This window comes from Oryza brachyantha, chromosome 11, assembly GCF_000231095.2.
Source record: "Oryza brachyantha chromosome 11, ObraRS2, whole genome shotgun sequence".
Taxonomy (NCBI): Eukaryota; Viridiplantae; Streptophyta; class Magnoliopsida; order Poales; family Poaceae; genus Oryza; species Oryza brachyantha.
This window is the reverse complement of record NC_023173.2, coordinates 14212875-14224760: the sequence shown is the minus strand read 5'-3', so window position 1 is coordinate 14224760 and position 11886 is coordinate 14212875. Positions and strand designations below refer to the sequence as shown.

Genomic DNA, 11886 nt, shown 5'->3' with positions numbered 1-11886 from the left:
AAGAATGGTTGCTGCACTGCAACTTCAAGAAGGCGACTTATATATATCTGATGTGTGATAGCTCGTCCCAATTAATGGGACTTGGGAATTAACTGACACAACAGATGAAGAAACTGAGGCCTTTTTTTAGTCCAAAAATATCGCGTCGAATCTTTAGATAACTAAATGAAACATTAAATATATATGAACAATAAAGCTAATTAAATCATGAGATGAATCTTTTGAGCCTAATTTAGCCATAAGTGCTACAGTAACATACATGTGCTAATGACGAATTAATTAGACTCAAAAGATTGTCTCATGGTTTCCAGACAGAATATGAAATTTATTTTTTTATTCATGTCAGAAAACTCCTTCCGATATTCGATCAAACATTCGATATGACTTTGGTGCCAAAATTTTTTGGCAACTAAACAAGGATCGAAAGGGAACGAGCGACTGCGTCGCGTGTCAACGTCAGATTTGACAGAGAAGAAAGAAAGAAATATCGACGTGTCCAAGAGAAGTTTACGTGAACCCAAATTTAGGGGGCATTTAGATTGAGAAAATTTTCAGAAGAAATATCACGTCAAATATTTGACCGGATGTCGGAGGGGTTTTTAGACACGAATGAAAAAACGAATTTCACGGCTAGCCTGGAAACCGCGAGACGAATCTTTTGAGCCTACTTAATCCGTCATTAGCACATGTTGGTTACTGTAGCACTTATGGCTAATCATGGACTAATTAGGCTCAAAAGATTCGTCTCAAGATTTCTTCCGTAACTATGCAATTAGTTTTTTGATTCATCTATATTTAATGCTTTATTTAGGTATCTAAAAATTCGATGTAATGTTTGTGGAAAAAAATTGGGACCTAAAACAAGGCCTCAGTCCTTGCATTTTTCTTCTAGAACATGGAGATGTATGTGCAACTGTATGAAAACGTGTCTTTGGTCAATATTAATAGATGTCCGTGATTAATTACTCCAGTTGTGCATGCAGTCCAGGTTCGACGGCCGGCCTGAATTTTGCTTGTTCAGTGTGGAATATTGACCTGATAATAAATACAGATGACGACTGGAGTTTCTTGGTTCATTGAATGGGCTGTGGTTGGTGCTGGCTGAAATTAAACACTCCTTGCTGCTGTTGTTGATGCTGTTGCTGGTGCAATTGTGTGGTGCTCTTTGCATCTCGAAGGTTGGAGCATGCAGAATCAACCTTTGTGTAGGGACTTTCGTGCATCTGCTAAGTTTTCTGAAAATCTTGAATTTCATGCTTGCATGAGAGATTAGAACATAATTTTCACCAGAAAGCCTTTTCTCTAGTTCTCACTCACATTTGGCACAGGGAACTACACAATTGGCACAGGGGGCACATTTGGGAGGAGGCATCACATCATGCTTTGTTGGTTGGTACACAACTTCTTAAAGCCTGTAATTTTCATGATTATAATAACTTGTCTAAATTTTGGCTAAAACTAAAGACTTACATGGTGAACAAATGTGAGACTGGCATAATTCTAACTTGTCTAAAGTCTAAACCTTTGTGTTGTTGCCTTGTTGGTACACAAAATTAAAGACTTGGATGGTGAACAAGCAATCTTTGTGATCTTGTCAGTTGCCACAAATGTGACTACAAACCAAATCAATAACCAGATGACCAAGCCCAGGCATGATTTCAGCAACGTCCGGCGTAGTTTTCAGTACACCAAAAAAAAAAAAAAAACATTCAGCTGTGTCAGTTGTCCGGACGCATCCTTCACTTCAATTTGTTAAAAACAATACCCCTTTTTCTTTCAAAACCATGTCATTTGCAATTGTAATTTATCAGGAATACCTACAAACGTACTTTCCAACACATTTCAGCTCCCGCAGCTCATATAGACAAACCGGGATAAAACAAAAAACCACAATACCACACAACCTAAAAGAGGAGAAAACTGAGCAACAAAACTCTGTCATTGTGTCTTTGTCAGAGTGTTAGCTTTAGACAATGAAAACACTTCCCTTTTGTTCCTTGTTTCTGAAATTTTGCAGAATAAGATGATGCCACCTCTTCCAGCAAGCTGATCAAGCTACAAAGAGGGAGTCCACTGAAGGCACCAGTGTCCTGCAGCAGGGGCAGTCTGGCTGGATGGCTAGCCAGGGGAGGACGCACTCCGAGTGGTACTTGTGGGAGCAGGGTAGCCTGGTGACCCGCTGGTGGCGCTCACGCACTTCATCAAGGCACACGGCACAGAGATCAGCCTTGGACAATGTCCTCCTTGTCTCACGGCGGTGGGTTGTTCTTGTTGAGGGTGCCTCCAGGATAGACATCGATGGACTGGGAAGATACCTTGGCTCAGTAGGCAGCTGTATCTGCTGCTCTTGCTGGTTGTTCTGTTGTCTGGAGGTCGCGCTCCTGTCTCGTTCACGAAATCGCCTACCCCACCTGCATATGTAACCGGTGTTAACTCAGAAGAATATTGTATTTCCAATTCAAGATCTGCTGCACATGGAAGCTGTTTACAAAGAGAATACATTGATGATGAATGAGGAAATGCCACATCTTTCAAACGAAAATCAGGCAAGTAATGTAAAAAGAAAATAGTATTGCAAAACATCTCTAAACCCGGTTACTGTTCTTGTCTAGGTAAAGAAATTTCTCTGAGATTTCTTAGCATTTTCAACTTCAAACAACAGCTACTATCAAATGCTACCCAAATCATTTAATAATGGCAAAAAACAACCACTTGTGACCGGTTTACCATCCATGCAAGTAGAAAATTCAATGAGTAACAAGACAGTTACTGCGTTATTGTAGAACATTATTTTATATGCAGAATTGATTAATATAGTTTGTGATTATCTTGATAATTGGCCGTTTGCTTAATCGACACACATCAAAATCTTTGTCCAGTCGTTTTGTCAATTATAAACCAAGCTGCCAAAGGAAGAACCTATCAAAGGATGATTATATTTACTAGATAGACAGAGCTAGAACAAACCCGTACAAATGCTGTGACGTCTAAGTCCCAAATACCCAGGAAAAAGGGCACACACCTTTCGCATGCGTGTGCAGCCGTTGGCCTAATTTATGGATACACCCAAGACCATCAAATTGCAACAGTGATGGCGTAAGACATATAATTCTCGGCACATATCATTGTATCGCCTGATCTAACATGTGGAAGTTTTCAGAAATTAGAGACGTCAGATCCCCCCATTCCAACTGGTTTGGCTTATGGCTACAAATAAGATCCCTCACACGGTTTCATCACAAAAGATGTCATTTTCACAGGTTTGCGGGAAGCTTAGAAAACTAAAGTGGTTCTTAATAGCCTCATCATGTCTTCTGTTTCTTTGATAAACAACTGCTTATATTCTTTCTCTGTTTTCTAAGGAATTAAAAGTATAGAGGTTGCTAATTTGTCTAAATCTTGCTATGGTGAAATAGCTTGATGCTGAAATTGAGCAGAGCCTGACATAAATGGATCATCTTGGATTCTTGGTTACTTAGGTTGGCATCTTCTCTGTGATTGAAAAGCGTTTTATATATAGCTTCTCCTTCTAATTAAACACAAGAAACTGGTTGATGAAACAATCAGATCCTGGCTCCTTCTCTGATCGCCATTGAATTCAAGAACCGATTTCCCCTAAATTGAAGCAAACGTACTACATACCAAAAAAAGAACTCGATCTTTCTCCATGGCGGAATCTCAACAGCCAAAAGGGAAACAACAAACACGGGATCGATCGGATCATGGGGGCCTCACCTCGACAGGGAAGAAGAGGGCGCGGCGGCGCCGCGCAGCTTCTCCTCGAGCCTCATGCGCGCCGCCACCGCGGGGCTCACCGCGCCACCTGCAGCTCCCGCCTCCGCCGCCGCCGCCGCCGCGGCCGTTGCCCCCGCCCCTTGGTTCTGGTGGTACAGGTAGCCGTGGTGCTCCCCTACCCCCGCCCCCGCCGCGGCCGCGTCCCCGTGGTAGTGCACGCGCCGCCGCCTCGCCAGCTCCACCCCCGGAAGCATATCCCTCCTCCTCCTCGCCTGCTCGATGGTGTTGGTGGTGTGGGCACGGTGACCTACTGACCTCGGAGAAATTTCTCGAGAGCTTTATATAAAGCGGCGGTGGCGGGAGGTGGTGGGAAGAAATCTGCGGACGCGACGGCGACGACGGGTCGACGGCGACGGCGTGGCGAGCCGATGATGACGCTTGCGTGGAAACTGCGAGGAAGCAGCAGCAGCAGCAGCAGCAGTATGTATAGTTGCAGATTTGCTTGGGTTGGGTTGGGGGATATTACCATTTGCCCTTGTGTCAGCCATGCATATCTTGATTATATCTATATCTAATTCTATCAGCGAGAGGAGAAGGCCAATTTTGTTTTCATCACCTTGGTTTGAATCTTGTGTTTGGGAGTACGTTTGAGAAATCATGTTTGTATTTGAAATAGATGTATAGAAGGTTGGACAGGATAAATTATATTTAATGGTGAGGAGAGATAGTATTTCGATTGGCTGTCAATTTGACGTGTGGATATGTTAGCATATAAAGCGTGGGATAGGGTAGGTGTATAGGTGTTTTTTACTAGATATTGAATACACATTGAATAAAACGTCGTATAACGTATGTAGATAGACGTCTATTTAAACGACGAAATACATGGATATATTTAAAGCTCCTTTAAAACATAATATTAAATGTAGTGTTTATCTGGGTTGGCTGACTATTTTATTGTCGGTTGTAAGTCACCTTGATTGATCAGGGTTAAACGATGAATAAGTTTGTCTGACCAACTATTCAGTCAAAGTTAATTTATTCAGCTTTGAATTGGCCAGTTAAGTCTTTTCTACAGCATCGACTAAGAATTTAAGCCAAACATACTAGCATTCATCTCTATGTCCTCTTCTGCCTCCCTGCACGTTCCATTTAACAATAATTAAAAATTGGATCAGCGATGCCTTTAAATTAAGATATGTTTACCAAATAATAGTTTTTTATACCTTTTTATCTTTTTAATAATCAATATTTAGTACTTACTATTTTGAAAATATATTAGAAAACTAGGGTTTCCCAAACCATTTGTTATCACGTGGTTACTAATGTGACATAGTAACAGTAATACCATGGTGATCGCACTAAATTCAAGCAAAATTTAAGAACATTTTGAATCGTTGATAAATTTTGTATGATTTGTTGTGGTTACCGATGGTGCAGTAGCTCTGCCCACAACAACTCAGAAACCCCTTGAAAGCATGCCATATAATATGCACTGTTCACATTAGTATCGAGGTGAACACCGATAAAACCAGATTAATATTACCACTGTTTTCCGTTATAAGTTTTTATGGTCCTCACTATGCTAATGAGTTTAAATACATGAATAAAACATATTCACTGATCATGCATGAATCGGTGGAGCCAAAACATCGTATAATGTATATAGAAACAATGGAATAATATATTTAGACGAATTCATGTGTCTTGAGAGAATGTATTAGTACCATGTGCACTGCTGTCTTCTCATCTTGATTAACACAACTAGTACATTTCTGCTTGTCACACAAAACGTCTAATATGCCAACCAACACAAACATAGAGACCACTACTACAAAGAGAACAAAGAAGAGAGATATTCCCATTATGCTCCCAGCGTAAACAAGAGATTCCAACAAGACCAGCTTCCTTCCTACTGATCTTTTGATTTTATCTTTTGTATGCTTATAAGCCAAATTTTAAATTTTAAATTTTAAGTTAATCTTAATATTTAGTCGTTTAGTTTACTTTTTAGCTTTTAGATCGCTATGAACATGTATATAAAAAAATTTATTTATAAAGTATTTCTGTTTGTAAATATATCCTTTGTTTTTTCTCTTTAACAAACCTAAAAGATGACTTTATTTCATTGGCCTGAAAAGGGTCACGAGATAATGGACACATTTTTGGAGGGGCAAACCGTCCAACCACATAGCGTCACGGAGCCACGGAGGAATCAGAGGATTTCGCGGTAACTTCAGAAGAAATTCCGAGCGGCGAAAACCGATATGATTCGATAATGTCGTGACGCGGATAAAACCGCGTTTGTTAGCGTGTGGTTTTGGACAAGTTTTTATTCGGTTCTTGCATCTCATCGATCGGCTTGGAATTAGGCCTTCCAAAAAATTTTTGGGAAAAAAAGTTAGATCAGACATTTGACCGAATAATGTAAGATCTTTTTAACACAAATAAAAAAATAAATTTTATGACTCGTTTGGAAACCACAAGACGAATCTTTTGAGCCCAATAAATTCGTCATTAGCACATGTAGGTACTGTAGCACTTATGGCTAATCATGCACTAATAGGCTTAAAATATGTCTCACGGTTTTGCCTATAACTGTGTAATTAGTTTTAATTTTCATCAATATTTAATACTCTATTTAGATGTCCATAGATTCGATACGATGTTCGTGAAAAAAACTTTTTAAAACTAAACAGGCCTTAATCGGTGCTATTTTACCAATTCACCACCAACCCAAAAAAGGCTAGACGGTATGGAAATAATACAGAAATGATATCTTTTCCGATATTACTGATATTGTTCCTAGAAAATAATACAAAGTAATATCTTTTTATATTTTTCATTTCTAAAATTTAGTATCTTTAGTTTCTATCTGCGTCGGATCGGAATTACTGCTAAATAGTAAATTCCTGAAAATAGAGAATTCCTCATCATCTCTAAAAGTAATATTAAAATAATAATGTTTCTAACTGTTTTCGTCCATGCTTAAACGTTTATCTAGCGAGTACCTTGGTAAAAAGTACTCCATTGGATCCAAAATACATGTATTTTTTTGAGTGTTTGGTAGAGATTAAGGTGAAAAAAAAGCCTTTGCTATCCTTAAATAAACATGGAATAACTACTTTAAAGGTAACCGAGTCATAAAATGTTAAAAATACTTATGTTACAAAATTAAATTTAAATATTAGAAATGTTTAATATTGTAACAGAGATAATCATGGTACTAATTAATTGTTGTCAAATTTCTGCTGGTATCAACTGGATGACCGAAATTGCCAATAAGTACCTTTTCCCGTTGAATATTGCTTAGTCTATAAAGTCATTTATCTATAAAATATTTCTCTCCTTTGTTTTTTCTTTTAATATTTAATATACCGTGGGGGCCTCTCTCACTGGCTTTCGATAAAAAAAATATTTCTCTCCTTCCTGAGTATCCTTTTAAAATAATCATTACATGTGAAATATATATTGTTAAAAATATAAACGTTTCATTTCAAAACCCAAACATAATTATCTCCGAAATGGAATTAACACGCTTACTTTCGGAGCATGCAAATCACCATGCGAACTGGTTTAGATCCCCTGAAACATGCTGAAATTGATGTGGTCTAGTTTTTAGTCACCTACAATGAATTTAAATTTCAGTCAATTTTTTGGACTATCAGGATGTCCACTGAGATCGGTGCATGAACAATACCATAGAGTTGACTAGATCATGCTCACGCTGCGACATTGCCCCCATGACTTATCGGAATCATGGGCCACCAACAACGTCGGCGGGCCCTGACCGGCCTCCTCCCTCTCACGCCTCCCTCGCTCTCTTTCTCTGGTGATATCGTCTTCCCATCTTTATGGTTGCATCACCTAGGAGATGTTTGGGACAAGAGACTAAACTTAAATTCCTTGTCCCATCGAATATTTAAATATTTATTATAAATAGTAAACGTAGACTATTAATAAAACCTATCCATAATCTTCACACACTACGTAGCCCTGTCGTACCATGATCTAATAGGCTAAGTGGCTGTGGCATTGGGGTAATTAGGTAAAACGAATGATTCAATACAATTCTCTAATTTGTTGAAGTGAATATATGAATGTGAAGCCAATTTTAGGCGTTAAGCCATTAATCATTAATGCTGTGGTGGCATATTTGCTTTTGTAGGTTTGAAACATGAAGAGGAAAGGTCAAAAGGTCCCGCCATTGGTTTAAAACATCAAGTTAGGGACCAGGAAATCGTCACACATTTTCAAAAAAACAAAAGAGCATCGGAAAGTTATAATCTAAATTGTAAGATTTCTTATCACTTTGCTATTATGTATCTTCTATCTATTTGATACGATGAACAGTTGTTCACTAGTAGTTTAATGTGTCATATGTCAATCAATTTTATAATTTTTGATCAATTATATGAATATATGAAATTATAGTCAATTATGTGATACTATACATATCAAATAGTAGGCTTGTGGTTGTAAAAAAATTTCTTCGCTCTCTATTTCGAATGAAAGAAAAAGGGTTAAGGGCTCAAGGCAGGTAAATTTGTTTTTGATTTTCTATGTGAGCTCTAGGAAAGCCGAACTATTAAGAGGGGTTGGGCTCACGCATAGCTCATTTTTGTGTGTGTGCGCGCAAGTTCTCAAATATATTCTTGATCTTTAGAATGACAGACACAAAGCACTGCACTCACAAAAAATGGTCTATACTATTAAGTGGTGATCAAAAGTCCTAATTGAGGTGATCAAAATTTCTAATCGACCTTCTCTATTTGGCTAGAGGCCTGATCGGGAGTTCTGATCAAGGCTCGACAGATAGAGCTGATCGAAAGTTATGATGGGAGTTCCAATGTTTGAATATGTGAGTAATGACTAGAATATGTAGGGTGCTAGTATTTAACACCTCACTACCCTATTTTGAGTCTCTTATAGGAGACTTTTATATTCTGATAAATATTTGCTATCACATTCGTACTTATTCATATTCGCTCTGTATCGGTATTCGATAATATTCGGTTTCGTTTTTGTATCTGGGATTTCTGATTTCAAAAAAAAAATCCATATGTACAAACGATCGTTAAAATTTAAAAAGACTTGATTTATTTATTGATAAACAGGAAGTTTATAACTTTCACTAATTTGAGGAGTCCGTTATAGAGGACTTTTACATTCTTATAAATATTCGTTATCGTATTTCTATTGAATCATATTATCCCTGTATCGGTATTTGATAATATCTAGTTCTGTTTTCGTTCTACAAATATTCATTACTGGATTCATACCGATTTGTATTCGCTCGTATTGGTATTCGCTAATATTTGGTTCATATCCAAGATTTTCGATTTCGATGTGCTTTTGCTTCGTATTGGTAAAATATATGTAAGAGGTAATCATCCATTTATCTCTTTTGCTAGTTTATTTACCTTTTTGTCAGCTTATAAAAATGGTAATATTTACGGGCGATTAAAACCCCGTTCTATAGCTCTATTGTTTAATCTAGTTAGCTAAAAAGGCGACAAATAAACCTCCAGGATGGTTTTAACCACCACCGTCCATTTTGTCATCTGATTATTTACAGGCAAAGCTGAAAGCTCTTCTTGCGGACAAAATGCTGGAGACAGCTGATAAACCAGCAGAGCGTGCCAGGTGTGACCAAAAAAGTTTACAAAACTGTCAAACTCATACGTACATGCTTTCATTTTATCCATTTATATATATTTCACAGTTTAACTTAACAAAACAGGGATAAACATGTGAATGAAATCCAATACATAAGCACAAAAGCTTCAGTAGAAGTATTCAACCAGTTCATAAGCAAGCAAAATATCAATGTGACTACTCAAGGAGGACATAAGCTAGCACAATAGTAGGTTCATTAGTTCAGTTACATAATTAGGGGACACCTAACATGGGCCTATGTATAACAAAAGCGTCTTCAAACGTCTAACGACACATACGTGAAACCATCTTCCTCGCCGCCTTTTTAGTCATTCTCACATTTCTTGGAGGATCCACTGTACTAATCTATGGTTCAGTATGTTCAATTGGGGCATGTACATTGTTGAGTGGGATGATATCAATACATATCTGCAATGGTTGACTATAGATTAAACTGAGTATTAGTAGCAAAGACTGCATGTGAATGTCACTTGGCAATAATTCATATAATCATTTATGCATCATATATATTCTAGGTTGAATTATAAGTTTTAATGTATGAAAGATGGTAAAATAAAATTGTGTTGTGAAATCAAAAACTTACTAGTTAAGGTTGTTATGCTAATTAACTCAAAGGAGAAGTTTCCATAAGCGAAATGCTTAATTAGATCAGCATAGATGCCAATACCACTTATGTTTCTGGGTTCTTCCCTAGGTTCAGAAGCTTTTGAATAGCATGTGGCATGCACTCTTAATCTAGATATTTAAAGATAGACTATCTCAACATATTTATATGATGATTGGATGACAAAGATCATTATAAACGATTGATGACAATACCTTGCATGATACATAAATTGCATAGAGCAGTTCCGTTATCAGCCTTTTTCAATTTTTCGGCTACCTGATCTGTCCAAAATGTCACCCTGGGTTCTCCCCATGGCACACTACACCATGGCGCATCTAGATAATCTAGATACAAAAGCTGAAACGAATTAAAACAAATCAATGAGTCAATAAAAAAGAAGGTGAATGTGTGTATGGGAGCGGGACGATATAAAATTAGAAGGAAATTAGTGGATGCAGTTATCCAAACTATCTTTTCGTTTATCTCAAATCTTGTTTTGAACCTCCAGTGCCGAAGTTTTCATGTCGAAAAGGCCTTGAAAACCTAGTTCTCCAACTCTAGCTTTCCGATCCAATGTCATGTTTTTAATGGCTGAATTGAAGTCGCATGGACTGCATCTTGAGCCAAGCCTATGCTGCACACGTATAGATTCTAGTTGACAAAATGTAAGGAACATAATGGATCATATGAAATGTAATGACATTGTGCAGTGACAAAAATATGAACAAGCAATAAGTGCTTACAGTTATGATAAGGGGTTTGGTGAAATCAGATTTGCTTTTTTTTCTTAGGAGCAACTCTTCATACTGATTCGTACTGTATTCATACAATTATGAATCATATTTGTTACTGTATTCGTATTGATTCGTATTCACCCGTATCAGTATTTGATAATATTCGGTTCAGTTTTCATTCTAATCAATATTCATTATTGTATTTGTACCGATTCGTATTGACTTCGTATCGGTATTCAATAATATCCAGTTCTATTTTCATATCCAGGATTTCCGATTCCAATTCGTTTTTGCTTCTTATTGGTAAAAATATATATCCATATGTATACACGACTGATAATGTCTGGTTCTATTTTCATATCCAGGGTTTCTGATTCTGGTTCGCTTTTGCTCTATATTGGTAAAAAGTTATATCCATATTCGATAATATCCGGTTCCGTTTTCATATCCGGGGTTATCCGGTTCCATTCTCGTATCCGGGGTATCCGATTCACTTTCGCTACGCATTGGTAAACAAATATACACAAAAAGTTTGTATAAAGTACTCTCTCTTCCATTTGCTTTCGATGTGGCAAGGGAATACTAACCTCGAGACAAGGTGTTTCACGTCAAGTTGTTGCTAGCCTCAATTTATATGGTAAAGAGACTTGCACTAGATAGCACTAGATAAGAGAGGTGGGACTAAAACCGACACTAACGGAGTACCTACATCATAATACGGGCCTCATTCGGCAAAACGATAAGCCGATAGGCCACATGCTACAGCCCAAGAAGATGACGAGCCGTTCTGCTTCTGCATCAACGGTCACCGTGTCCGTGTCCAATAAAAGCAAAAATTCTTTTGAAGCTCCAATAAAAGCAATTTATCTGGTTTGACATAAGGAATTCAGGATGCATCACACATGTTCACATACACAGGGCCATGATGATTGCAGATGATTGGCTCCTGAAATCGGTACTGGTGGTGAAAGTGCTCCCAGAGTTATAGTATTTTGCACTGCATCTTGAGGTATATATTTGTAACTTTGTACTGAGGCTAGAAAAAAAAGAGCAATTGTATAACTGGTCCTACTTTAGAATCCAATTGCGGATTTAGCCTCGTTTTTTTCACTTTACAGATTTAACCTCGCT

General features: G+C 37.7%; 1 protein-coding gene across 1 annotated transcript; it reads right to left on the bottom strand.

Annotated features, from left to right (window-relative positions):
• Positions 1 to 1349: 1349 nt before the first annotated feature.
• LOC102704468 (probable E3 ubiquitin-protein ligase RHY1A) lies at positions 1350 to 4250 on the bottom strand. Its single transcript, XM_015842219.2, has 2 exons — positions 3736 to 4250; positions 1350 to 2411 (listed from the first exon to the last, which is right to left on the bottom strand). Exons 1-2 carry the CDS (start codon positions 3987 to 3989, stop codon positions 2051 to 2053), a joined length of 615 nt encoding a protein of 204 aa, XP_015697705.2. The 5' UTR covers positions 3990 to 4250; the 3' UTR covers positions 1350 to 2050.
• Positions 4251 to 11886: the final 7636 nt, after the last annotated feature.